Here is a 12,600-nt window from a genome sequence, read left to right as displayed (position 1 = left end):
ATTCTCGAGAATCTAACAAATAAACTTTCTGTCCTCACTTTGAGAGGCCTCTGAGTAATTGATTTAAGTAGAGATCTGAGCCATCCCACACACCTTGATGAACATAGGAAACAAAACAGTATTCTGGGTAGCGGTCCTTAGACTTCACCAGTGTCAAAGAGATTCATAACACACACACAAAACAGGATAAAGTACTTTCTATCTAGTCAAAACCCTTCATTTTACATCTGAGGAAACTGAGGGACAGGGAAGGGAAATGATTTGCCCAAAATCACACCAGAAAGAATTGTCAAATCTGGGACTTCAACTCCCAGATCCTGATGCTAAGTCCAGTGTCCTACCCACTATAGACCGCCACCATCAGCCTTGGCCACCAAGGGAGAGGAGGAGAGAGATGAGAACAGTAACAAAGATCAAAACCAAAAAAGCTGACACAGCACGGTATTCACATTATCCCATCTGTCACATCTCTCATCTTGATGAGAGACCCAGCTCCTACAGCGTTCCCTAAGTGAGAAGTGAGTGAGCCTCTTTTTCCTCCAGAGCCATCAGGATTCAGTGGCCTGATATTCATCACTACCCTTGGAGATGGTCTAGGACGCCGTGAAAGACGTGATCCAGTGCAGGAGAGCAAAGGATGATGCTGAGTCATTCAGGAAAGGAGTAGTCCTGCTGCTAACATAGAACGGCTCCGCCTGCCGTGCCCGACAGCCCGAGTATTTGTGCTGCGGCATTCAATAGTGGCCATGCCTGCTTCCTGCGGTCTCAAATGGACCCTGGCACGGTGCCTCCGGCCCTGGGCTCTGCCCTTTGTTTTCCTTCAGCTCACAGGTAAGTGATCGCACGTGCCTGCTCCTGTCTACACTCTAGTCCTCTTAATTGGAGCTCAAAAAGGAGGGAAGAGAAACTTGGAAATAGAGAGGGATGCTCAAGAAAAACGGGAGGGGGAGGGGAGCGCGGCGAGCACAGGCTGGGGAAACTGCTGGGGAGCCTCATGCTGCAACCAAGTGAGATTCTGGAGCCCCGAGGTCTGAGGACCGGAGAGCTGCGGACAGCTTCGTCGCCGAGGAAACAGAGGCAGATAGAGGTTAAGTTATTTGCCCAGGGTTACATACCTAGGAAATACCCAAAGTTGGCTTTGAACTCAAGCCTTCCTGACTCTATGTATCCAGCTGGCTATGTTGTCGGTATTACTCTGAACACTTAACCCCCATCCCCACCCCCGCTCCCATCCCCCACCCTCCACCCCCCACCCCCACCCCACCCCCAGTCTCCTGCCAACACACCCACACACCCTCTCCCAATAATCACTTTTATGCCCTGCCCTAGGCTGCTGCATAGGTCACAAATTCATAGATCTGGGGCTGAAAAGGACCTTAGAGGTTATCTAGTCCACTTGCTTCATTTTATAAATAAGAAGAATGAGACCTAGCAGGAGAAAGTGACTTGTTCACAGTTGCAGAGTAAGATATTTTCAGAGCTGAAACTAGAATGTGATTCCAGCTCAGGTTCTCATTTTGACATGTCGCTGTCCCATTGAGAATGCCAGCCTAATTCCCTAGAACTAAACTGAAGCTCTGATGCCAATTCCAATCCACTTTCTAATATACCATAATAGTTACCATATGAGCTGAGACTTGAAAGTGAGGCTTCAGATAGATGCAGGCAAGCAAAGTATACTCTCCAGAGATATGGAAATGAAAAATGCAGACTTTGGAGAATGGTTAATAGTCAAGTTTGTCTGAAATGAAGAAAGTGTAAGAGGAAAAAACATGAGAAGGCTGGAAAGGTTCAGGAATTTGTATTCTTATTCTAGAGGCAACAAACAACTCTGAAGGGTTTTGAGCAGAAGGGGTAATGATCACTCTGTGGAGGATAGACTGGAGAAGAGAGAGAGAAAGAATAGAAATAGGGAGATGGATCTGGAGCAAGATGGATCTGGAGGTGGATTCCAAGCAACAGGTGGTGAGAACCTGATCTAGGGTGGTGGCCATGTGAGTAGAAAGAAGAGATTTTTATGTTATGGCTCATCCTTTGTTCTTCAAGAGGACCAATGACATCATGAGCATGACGGCGTGATTTGCAGGTGAATTGGATTTGAATGAGGCAGAGCTGCACAAAGTTATCAGCCTCACTCTCTCCTCCGGGTCATTGGAGTACAGTGGAAAGACAAAGGTCAGAGGTCAAGAAGGCTAGCGATGCAGTAGGTGACCTTGACCTTTTTTAAATCAAGGTCTTTACCAGGTCTGTGAAGTAGAAGGTTTATAGAGGTGCTATAGAAGTAGAAGAGATAAAACTTGGTGACCAGTTGACTATGAAGATCAGGAGCGGGAATGTCATGGTTGAATACAAGGCTCCACATTTGGGAGACTGAGAACATATTAGTGCTCTCGAGAGAAGGAGGGGTCTGGAGAAGGGTAAGGTTTGGAGGGAAAGACAATAACTATTATTTTACACATGAGACTGAGATGCCTGTCATACATGTAGGTAGACCTCTTTTGGGACTTCTCTGTATTTTTAATTCCCTTGTCTGTCTCAGGTGAGTAACGGGTCACTTTTCCTATTCCCTGATAAGTCTTATTCTGTCCTGTCACAGGTATCTGCATTGCATCAGTGAAGATGTCCTCTCTGAACAGGACTACGAAAGATGATGTTCTGTTGTGTCCAGACCTAAAATTTGGAAATGAGACCATGTTGATTAAATGGCATTTTCAATCTAAGAATCTGGTCCTACTCACTATCTGGTCAGGAGACAGCAGTCCACGCTGGATCATCCCCCAGAAGGAATACAAGGGGAGACTGTCTGTTCCTGATGGAAAGTCTCTTAAGATCACAAATCTGACCACTGAAGACAGTGGATATTATGAAGCTCACATCATATCAGTTTCAGGAAAGATACATATTGAAAGCTTCAATTTAACCGTTTTTGGTAAATAAGCAACTTGTCCTCATTTGGACCCCATTCTGATACCACACAGTTGTATGCTTTAAAAAACTTCCTTCCATTGTCCCATCTTCAGACCTTTCCAAAACCTGTGTCCCCTCCAACTTTGCCTCTTAGGAAGGGAAGGAGGGACATATCTGCTCTTTCCTTACCTAAGTGAAAGGTAGAGGATAGAAAACTAAGGTTGGACTGTCTCAAGTTCATACACTTATGAGGCAACCCAAATGAATTAATAGTATTGACTGAATTACAGACTTACCTTCCCTGAAGAAGCATGTTTGAAGGTCATTGAGCTAATCAGTCACTCAGTCCTTCCTTAGCCCTCCCTGGACTGAAGAATACTCCTTGTGTACTCCTGAAATAAGGAGGTAAAAACACCATCCCTGTCTTCTGAGTGCACCCACACCAATAGGAGAGAGAAGAGATGTAGGAGGAAGGAGGAGAGTTAGTGCACATTGAGGGAGAAGGAAGGCTTTCTGTGGAGAAACTGAGGGAGAACTGAAGGAGCTTAGTAAATCCTGGATAGGAGAAAACTGTAGAAGAGAGATATTCTAAGATTCTGCCCGTCATCACATTTTATTCATAGCTTATCTGATCATCTTTATATCTCTGCCCTCTGTTCCAACCATCTAGGCCCTTTTCTCTCTTTATTTCCCTTCTTTCCATAGTCCTCCATTGCCATTTTCCTGGTTCTTGTTTACCCAGATGCCAAAAAATTCTACAAGGAGTAAAATCTCTGCTAGTCTCTCTTTCCTATTCCCTCCTCCTTCCCATTCCTGCACCCCTCCCCTCCCCTTCCTTCACATACTCCCATCCCCAGTTCTCTTTCCCCCTTCCCCACAACAGATGGATTCTGGTTGATCCTAACTTCTTGTTTCAGACCCTGTGACTACAGAGTCTAACACAAATCCATGGATTCGGTGGGTCCTGCCTGTCTTCCTGACCACGTTGATGATAATATTCTGGGTGGCAGTTTGTTATTTTCTATGGAGGTGAAGAGTTGCCCTTGTGAAATTCAAGGTAACATGAAGACAAAAGGGATTATGACTGTGCTGGGGTAATGGGGCTTGGATAATGAATTGCATTGGTTTTAATTTTTGGAAAGGGGAAGGAGATGGGCCCTGAGCCCTGGATGTTCTGGTCAGTAGACTGACTTCATAGAAGGGATGTGACCAGTCTTCCTAGACAGCCATTCTTCTCATCCCTAGGCATTCTCATAAGAAAAAACATACAACCAGTAATGTATCAAGTGGATGAGAAAAGACTAGTGGAGGAATTGACAGTTAGTCCAAATGGCTTCCATTCAGATCAAGAAACAGATTGAAGACAGTTATGAGTCAGCTCCTTGCTAGCTGTGTATCTACAGCAAACACAAAAATGGGGCCAGTCCATTGTGGTATTAATTTTATTCCAAAGTCTTTTCTTCCTCTAACCCATTTGGGGACTGAAAAACTGAGGGTGCCCTACTCCACTCTAGGCAGTCTTCTGGAATAGTATTCTCTAAATAGATAGAGATAAAGTGCAGTTGAACAATCAGAAATTAACCAGCAATCCCCAAGGAATCTTAATTCTAAGTAAGAGAGCCCTTTGACAAAGACTTTGCCCCCTGGGGACCAGAAAATCAAAGTAAGAACACAGAATTAAGTGTAAAGTAACTAGTTAGAAAGGACAATTCTGTTTCAAAGTGATTGGTACCTGGGTCAAGAAATCTGAGTAGGAATTGCCCATTCTAGCCAAGGCTGGAAAAACAGATGGATTTTACCTTATTAGGGAAAAATCCTCTATGATATTTTCCTCTAGTATCATAATTACGTGTCTGAAAGCTCTCTTGCCTTTTAAAAGAGCTGTACTAGGGGCAGCTAGATGGTGCAGTGGAAAGATCATGAGTCCTGGAATCAGCAGGACCTGAGTTCAAATTTGGCCTCAGATACTTGGCACTTACTAGCTGTGTGACCTTGGGCAAGTCACTTAATCCTAATTGTCTCATTGCCCCCTCCACCCCCTGAAAAAAGGAGCTGTGCTGTGGTAAGAATTTTATAGGCAATAAAATAAATGAATGAAAAAGAGCAATTGTGACAGAACTCAGACATTCTCCTATGAGAAAGTGGTAGCAGCTCAGTTGAATTTCCAGTTTGGACCAGGAGATGAAAGCAGATGGAAGCATCAGATTCCAAAGTACAACTTCTTATAAAAATGCAGAAGTAAAAAGCCGCCTTAGCAATGTACTTGAGACCTTTTAAAGCAAAGTATTTTTTGTTTTTTTGTACAATTTTTGACTGATGGATGGACAGAATAGACCCTCATGTTCCCAGAGAGCCTTGTCAACCATAAGCACAAGATAATGAAATTATGCTGGGCAGAGTCTGCATGCCACAGGAGGACAACTGAGACCAACGCAAACAGGAGCAGCCCAACGAGATCAACCAGCAAAGACACTGCCCACTCCAAAGTCTTGGAGGCCTGCACTGATATTACCAGCCCTGTGCTATGAGCACATTTGTCCTTTATGTGTATGTTTCTCCACAGGTGTAACCTACATGTGTCCATGCTTCCCTTTGATGGTGCCTATGGGTGGCAAACTCTGCCTTAAGTTTATAGGGGAGATATATCATTATTTCTACCTTTACTGGCCTTTTCAATGTCATTCTGCCCAATATCCTCATTTTCTTACTCTCCTACTGGAACTCCATCCCATCAGTACTGATCCCTAATAAGTGACCTTTCACTTTTTCTTGCCCAGAACCAATGGTCCATATCATTTCCTGGTCATGTCCATGCTAGGCTACAGATCATCCCATTCTAGTTCCTCCTTCATGGGTTGTCTGTCTTCTGCTATGCAAATGTAAACTTTCTGAGGAAGTCTGTTCAAATTTTTCTGCCTTAGACACATAATAGTATGTGACCCTAGACAAATCACTTGGCCTCAGTTTCCTCTCTTATAAGATGGAGATAATAATTGCACTTACCTCCCAGAGTTGGAGAAAATGAGGAAATATTTGCAAAACACTTTATGAGCCTTAAAGGACTATGTAAATGCTAGCTATTATTATTAATATTTGTATCTCTGACACTTTGTACAGTGCCTGGCAGAAAATGAGCTAGTGAAATAAGCAGAGCCAGAAGAACAGTATATACAGTAACAGCAGTATTGTATGATGATCAACTGTGAATTACTTAGCTATTCTCAGCAATACAATGATCCAAGAAAATTATGAATATTATAGTCAAATTATAGTATAGTATAGTCAAACTGAAACTCCCACCTCAAAGAAAAAAATATTACAATCAACAAGAAAAAGCCGTTTACATATGATGGTGCCACAATTAGAATCATACAAGACATAGCTGTGATGACATAAAAAGATTGCAGGTCTTGGAACATTGTATTTTGAAGAGCAAAAGAACTGGGGTACTGGACAAAAATATCATACCCAGCAAAGTTAAGCATAATTCTGAATGACATTTAATGAATTGTCAAACATTCAGAACTTTGTTAAAAAAAAAAAAAGAAAAAGAAGTATGGAATTGGATCACAGACAGAAACAAACCATTTTATTCGTTCCTTTTTTTTTCGTTAGCCTGTTTTTCAAGGTGTTATTTTCTTCAGCATTTTTTTGGGTCTCCTTTAGCAAGGTGTTGACCTGCTTTTCATGCTTTTCTTTCATCTCTCTCATTTCTCTTCCCAGTTTTTCCTCCACCTCTCTTACTTGATTTTCAAAATCCTTTTTGAGCTCTTCCATGGTATATTTATTTTGGATGTGTGGGATACAGAAGCCTTGACTTCTGTGTCTTTCCCTGATGGTAAGCATTGTTCTTCCTCATCTGAAAGGAAGGAAGGAGATACCTGTTCACCAAGAAAGTAGCCTTCTATGGTCTTATTTTTTTTCCCTTTTCTGGGCATGTTCCCAGCCAGTGATTTGACTTCTGAGATTCCTTTCCACACCCACCACGCCTCCAGATCTGCCCAGCCAGGGCTTGGGGTCTGAGATTCAAATGCTGCTTCTCAGCCTCAGTGCTTTGGGTGGGGGCGGGGCTGCTCTTCAGTGTGAGATTAAGTTCAGGTGCTCAGGTGGGGGCAGGGCCGCCTCACAGGGCTCAGTTCCCTCAGGGGGTTTATGCAGAGACCTTCAACAATGGATCCAAGCTCCTGCCTACTTTGGGAACCCCTATCCCTTGCCGCCTCTACTGCTGCCTCCTGAGGGGGCCTGAGTTATGGGGACACCCCACTCCCCTCTCGGCAACTCTCTCACCACCCTTTAGTGCCTGTGGGTGGAGGGACCTGAGCGGCTGCTGGAGATTCTGTCCCTGAAGCCTGCTTGGACCCGTTCCTCTCGGTGCTGCATGGCCAAAGTAGGGCTGGGCTCTGCGCCAGGTCCGGTGTGTGAGGGACCTTTCACGTAAGGTTTTCAGGCCTCTCTGGAACAGAAATCTCCCCCACTCCATTGTTCTGTGGCTTCTGCTGCTCCAGAATTTGTTGGGAGTTCTTCTTTACAGATATTTTATGGGCTGTGGGTTCGGAGCTAGCATATGTGTGTTTTTCTACTCCACCATCTTGGCTCCTCCCCCCAGAAACAGACCATTTTATTTGTATTATGTTATGTTTTGTTTTGTTTTATGGTTTCCCCCATTCGTTTTAATTCTTCTATGCAACATGCTTTTAATAGGAATGTACATGTCGAACCTATATAAGATTGTATGCCATCTCAGGGAGGGGGTGGGAAGGAAGGGAGGAATAAGGAGGAGGAAGTGGAAAAAAATCTAAAATATATGGAAGTGATTGTTGAATACTGAAAACAAATAAAATAATTCAATTTAAAAAAAAGAAAGAAAACAAAGGACAAATACAATCTGTGAATAGGTGGAGCTGCCTGAATGGGGACTCAGCTAGCTGGGGAACTCAGTTTGTCTTCTCCCTCTCCATCTCCTTCAGCTCTTCTAAGAAAGGTAAATTTTGATGGCCAGAAGCTGTCCTGTTAACTTGGAGTTTACTAGCTAGATTTATCTTCTTTCTTTCTTCCTTTTTTTCTTCCTTCTTTCATTGTTTCCTTCCTTCCTTCGTTGCTTCCTTTCTTCTTTCTTTTCTTTCTCAAAAGTTTAAACGTGTTCACTGTGAAGCCCATAGATTAGAAGTAAAGTAGAGGAGTAGTCAGGAGGGATAGGAAATAAGAGATACACACAAATATAAAAACCAAGATTAGGAGTAGAATCTGTTAGAGAAAGTATATGTTTGTCTGTATGTGCATGTGTGAGTGTGTGTGTGTGTATAGGTATGTACTAACTGTAGCCTTCCATGGTAGGGGGAGGAAAGGAGAAAAAAGAACCAAGAGAACAAAAGAAAACTTACAAGGAAGTAAAAAAAAAGATGGACACTCAACACAACACAAAGTATTTATTATCTATGCTTCCTTGAAATGGAAATTTGGTGCTACATATTTTGAATCCTCTCTTACATTCTACATGTGAGGCTTTTTCTCTTTTCTTATTTTATATTAAAGTTTGTGATTTTTTTTCCTATTGTATGTTTAAGTATTTAAGTCTAAAATTTTAAAAAGATTTTAAAAAATAGTAAACAGTGTGAAATGCAAATCTATGATTTTATAGTGAATACTCTTTTATGTTATTCTATGTACATGGAAATGTTCGAGTTTTTGTCTTTATGTATCTAAATAATGATTTTAAATGATTATTAAAATGATTAAAAATGATTAATGATTAAATGATTAAAATGATCAAAATGATTTAAAAAACCATAACTAAAATGGAAATATGTTTTGCATGACTTCACATGTAAAACCTATATCAAATTGTTTGCTTTTTCAATAAGGGGGGAAGGGAAGGGAGGGAGGAAGAGAATTTGGAACTCAAAAATATTAAAAACCAAATGTTAAATTTTTACACTTGTCAAATACAAGGTTATTGTGTTTATTTGCTGCTGTAAATTGTATATCTACTCTATTCCACTAATCTACTTTTCTATTTTTTAGCCAGTACTCTCAGATGATTTTGATAATTACTGCCTTATACTACAATTTAAGATCTACTACTGCTAAATCTCCTTCCTTTACATTTATTCATTATTTCCTTTGGTATTCTTGACTTTTTGTTCTTCCAAATGAATTTTATTTTTTTTTTAATTCAGTAAAATAATTTTTTTGGTAATTTAAATGGGATGGTGTGTATCAGTAACCACTCCAACATACACAGGGGGCCTGCTATCACAGATTCTTGGATCTGCATTCATAAAAGGAAAGGCAACTTTTGAGGGGTTAACAATCACTTTAAGTACACATATCATTCACCTAATTTAGAGAAGTCAGCACCCTGAACTTCAAAGAAAATGCAGAGAAATTAAAAGTCAACAGGCATGGTTTCCTCTACCTTAATTCAACAGACAGGTACAGCTGTATGACCATAGTTAATAGAGAGGGAAGCATGACATCTGAGTTCTTAAAGCTGGGGTGCTCCTTAGCAGGTTCCCAGAGTCCTCATCAGAAAGGGAAGCATATCTGGGTTCTCAAAGCCATGGAGCTTTGAGAGCCCTCCTCTGGCACTCAAATCTTATTACAAAAACTAAGCCCCAAAGTAAAACCTCAACTCAAGAGTATTTATATCTTTTTTAGAGCCAGAGGGTATCCCAACCCTTGAGAACCAGTGCCTCATTAACAAAAGGCTTGGGCCTTCCCACAAATCATCCCTAATCAAACTCCCTTTAATGGACAGGCCCACTAATGTGTGGGAAAGATCTTTAATCACATTAAAATAATTAACAATACAAATATATACACACTGTTTCTAGTTAAAGAAACTTGTTTCTGTACTTTATTCCTGCTAAAGACTCTTGATTGATGATAGCAAGACTCAAACAGAGGCACTTGATTATATGAAAACAAAAACAGCGAAAGATCCTATTTTGATTGCCTTCGCAGATGGCATTGAATATATTGAATATGGGCAAAATTGAAATTTTTATTATACTGACCCTGCCTACCCATGAACAATTAATATTTCTCTGTATAAATCTGACATTATTTGTATAAAAAGGGTTTTTTTAAATAATTTTGTTTATATAGTGCCTGGATTTGTTCTGGCAGGTATACTCTCAAGTATCTTATACTGTCTAGAGTTATTTTAAATGGAGTATCTTTTACTATCTCTTCTTGCTAAGTTTTGATTGTGATATATGGGAATACTAATGATTTATGTGAATTTCTGTCTTTCTTAGACTAGAGCCGTAGTACCACTTATGCAGCAGATCCCATTACTGATCAGCATAGAAGCTTTAACATACTCCATTTTTCTGATCTGGGTTGGTTTGTCCTTCCTCAGTCATCCTGGTGGTTCATCACTCGCAGACTTTGCTATATTGATATCAGACTTAGTGTGCATATCTGATCACCTTAGCCTATTACACCTCAGAACTCCTGAGCCCAAGCTAACTACTATATCAGCTGCACCCCACTCCCAGTAATACAGATTATAGGTTAATATCCATATGTAGCTACATACCATTTTTTACAGAGGCTGTCAGAGAAGCTGGAGGTACAGTAAATAGAACACTGAGCTTGAAATCAGGAACTCATTTTCATGAGTTCAAATGCAGCCTCAGATACTTACTAGCTGTGTGACCCCGGGAGAGTCACTTAACCCTGTTTGCATTAGTTCCTCATCTGTAAAATGAGCTGGAGAAGCAAATGGCGAACCACTCCAGTTGGTTGGTTGGTTAGTTGTTGTCCTTCATTCTCAGAGGACCAAAATGACATCACCATAATAAAGTGAAATTTCAGTGGGTCCGACTGTGGCTAATCAGACCAATACAAGCTTGGAATGCTCTACCACAGATTGGCCACAGATATTTGGGGTGGATACCCTAAATTTGCATATCCTACATTTCCTTTGTGCTGTCTTAATTCTGCTTTGCTCAAAAAGCACAGCACCTTTTCTTATGGGGGCACACCATGCGGAGTGGTTCTGTGCCAGTGTCTCCCATGTAGCACAGTCAGATGCAAAGTTCTCGAGAAAGACCTTGAGAGTGTCCTTGTATCTCTTCTTCTGACCACCATGTGATCGCCTGCACAGTTCTCCATAAAATAGTCTTTTTGGCAAGCATACATTTGGCATTTGAACAACGTGGCCAGCTCATCAGAGCTGTGCTCTCTGAAGCATAGTAGTGTGGGAGCAAAACCAACGCCTAGAGAGCCGATAAAAAGGAGTGGCAGTCACTCATGGGTGAGGAGACAGGAAGCCTGAGGCTCAGGAGCAAGGAGGTTTCTTTTGCCAACAATTAACACATCACTCTTGGACCATGGGGAATATATTTGCTAATGTTTTCAAGGAACTCTGGCAAAAAAGAAATGCAGATCCTGGTCTGGATGCTGCAGAAAGACAACTGTTTTGTACAAACTGAAGCTTGGTGAAATAATAGCTACTATTTCCACTACAGTTTCAACGTAGAAACTGTAAAATACAAAAACATTAGCTTCACAGTGTACAATGTAGGTGGCCAGGACAAGATCTGACCCCTGCGGTGTCATTACTTCCAGAACACATAAGGACTGATTTTTGTGGTTAACAGTAATGACAGAGAACGAGTGAATGAGACCCGAGAAGAACTGATGAGAATGTTGGCAGAGGATGAGCTTAGAAATGCCGTTTTATTAGTGTTTGCTAACAAATAGATCTTCCCAATGCCATGAATGCAGCTGAAATTACAGATAAATTTGGACTGCATTCTCTTTTTCACAGGAACTGGTACATCCAAGCCACTTGTGCCACTAGTTGGGATGGGCTCTATGAAGGACTGGACTGGTTGTCCAATCACCTTTGAAACCAGAAATGAATCAACAAAAGTTCCTCCTCCCTCTTTCCTTCTCTCTCTCTTATTTCTTCCTATTCGCCCTTCACTTTACTTTTGTGGCAAACTTTGTGGTACTGAGTGCCAGAAGCTGTTTTTTCCTATCCCTTGTCAGAGTATGTATCACACCATGCTATAAATATGGCAAATACAGACCTTAAAATGGGTTTCTTATTTAATGTAAATAGTTTTTGTTTCCAATGAGGCAGTTTCTGGCACTCCTATGCAATATTACTCAGCTTTTTTTAATTGTAAAAAAATCAACTCACCGTTTAGTACTGGGAAGGGATTTTAAGCATTTGGGCTGCTGGGGGTTAAATGTGCAGCAGCAGAGCCGAATGCTACTGCTCCTACTGGCTTGTGAGATCTGTGTTGAGATCCATTTGGATGGTTGGTTTTTAACCTGAACTCAGTGTATTTTTTTAAATAGTAAAAAAATAAAAAAAAGACAAGTAAAACATTTGAACACACGGAACAGAGAAATATGCTCAGTGTAGGTTTTGCAGTAACAACTTCAATACCAGACCATTGTAAATTTGTCTGCAGTTTCTCTTCTGAAACTTGAGAAATGATGATAAAAATCAAACAAGAGATCAATTTTGCATGGTTAAAATAGAGATCCATGTAATGCTATATCTTTGGATATTTATGTGTTTCATAGAGTTTGTGCTTGTATTTGTAGGAAAAAAAGCTTTGAGGTTGTGGTTCAGAGCAGGCTGTACTTTGAGAGCATTAGATCTTCAATCATAAACCATTTATAGGGGAGGAGCCAAGATGGCAGAGTAGAAAGACACACATATGCTAG

At 41.1% G+C, this 12,600-nt stretch overlaps 1 protein-coding gene and 1 pseudogene across 1 annotated transcript; both read left to right on the top strand.

Moving 5' to 3' along the window:
- The first annotated feature begins 656 nt into the window (after positions 1-656).
- Positions 657-6,462, top strand: LOC140529190 (SLAM family member 6-like). Its single transcript, XM_072647657.1, has 4 exons — positions 657-831; positions 2,597-2,929; positions 3,825-3,964; positions 5,236-6,462. The coding sequence occupies exons 1-3, from the start codon at positions 747-749 to the stop codon at positions 3,938-3,940; spliced, it is 534 nt and encodes a 177-aa protein (XP_072503758.1). The 5' UTR covers positions 657-746; the 3' UTR covers positions 3,941-3,964; positions 5,236-6,462.
- Positions 6,463-11,246: 4,784 nt separating this feature from the next.
- LOC140524109 (ADP-ribosylation factor 1 pseudogene) lies at positions 11,247-11,641 on the top strand (annotated as a pseudogene).
- Positions 11,642-12,600: the final 959 nt, after the last annotated feature.

The sequence above is a fragment of the Notamacropus eugenii genome, chromosome 2, assembly GCF_028372415.1.
Source record: "Notamacropus eugenii isolate mMacEug1 chromosome 2, mMacEug1.pri_v2, whole genome shotgun sequence".
Taxonomy (NCBI): Eukaryota; Metazoa; Chordata; class Mammalia; order Diprotodontia; family Macropodidae; genus Notamacropus; species Notamacropus eugenii.
This window is presented reverse-complemented; position numbering and strand designations above follow the sequence as displayed.

What these genes read in the sequence shown, in the direction of transcription:
- LOC140529190 (XM_072647657.1), top strand. Translation starts at nt 747, where the DNA reads ATGCCTGCTTCCTGCGGTCTCAAATGGACCCTGGCACGGTGCCTCCGG. An exon ending in TGTTTTCCTTCAGCTCACAG is followed by an intron (nt 832 to 2,596) that starts GTAAGTGATCGC and finishes GTCCTGTCACAG; the next exon opens with GTATCTGCATTGCATCAGTG. An exon ending in CTTCAATTTAACCGTTTTTG is followed by an intron (nt 2,930 to 3,824) that starts GTAAATAAGCAA and finishes TTCTTGTTTCAG; the next exon opens with ACCCTGTGACTACAGAGTCT.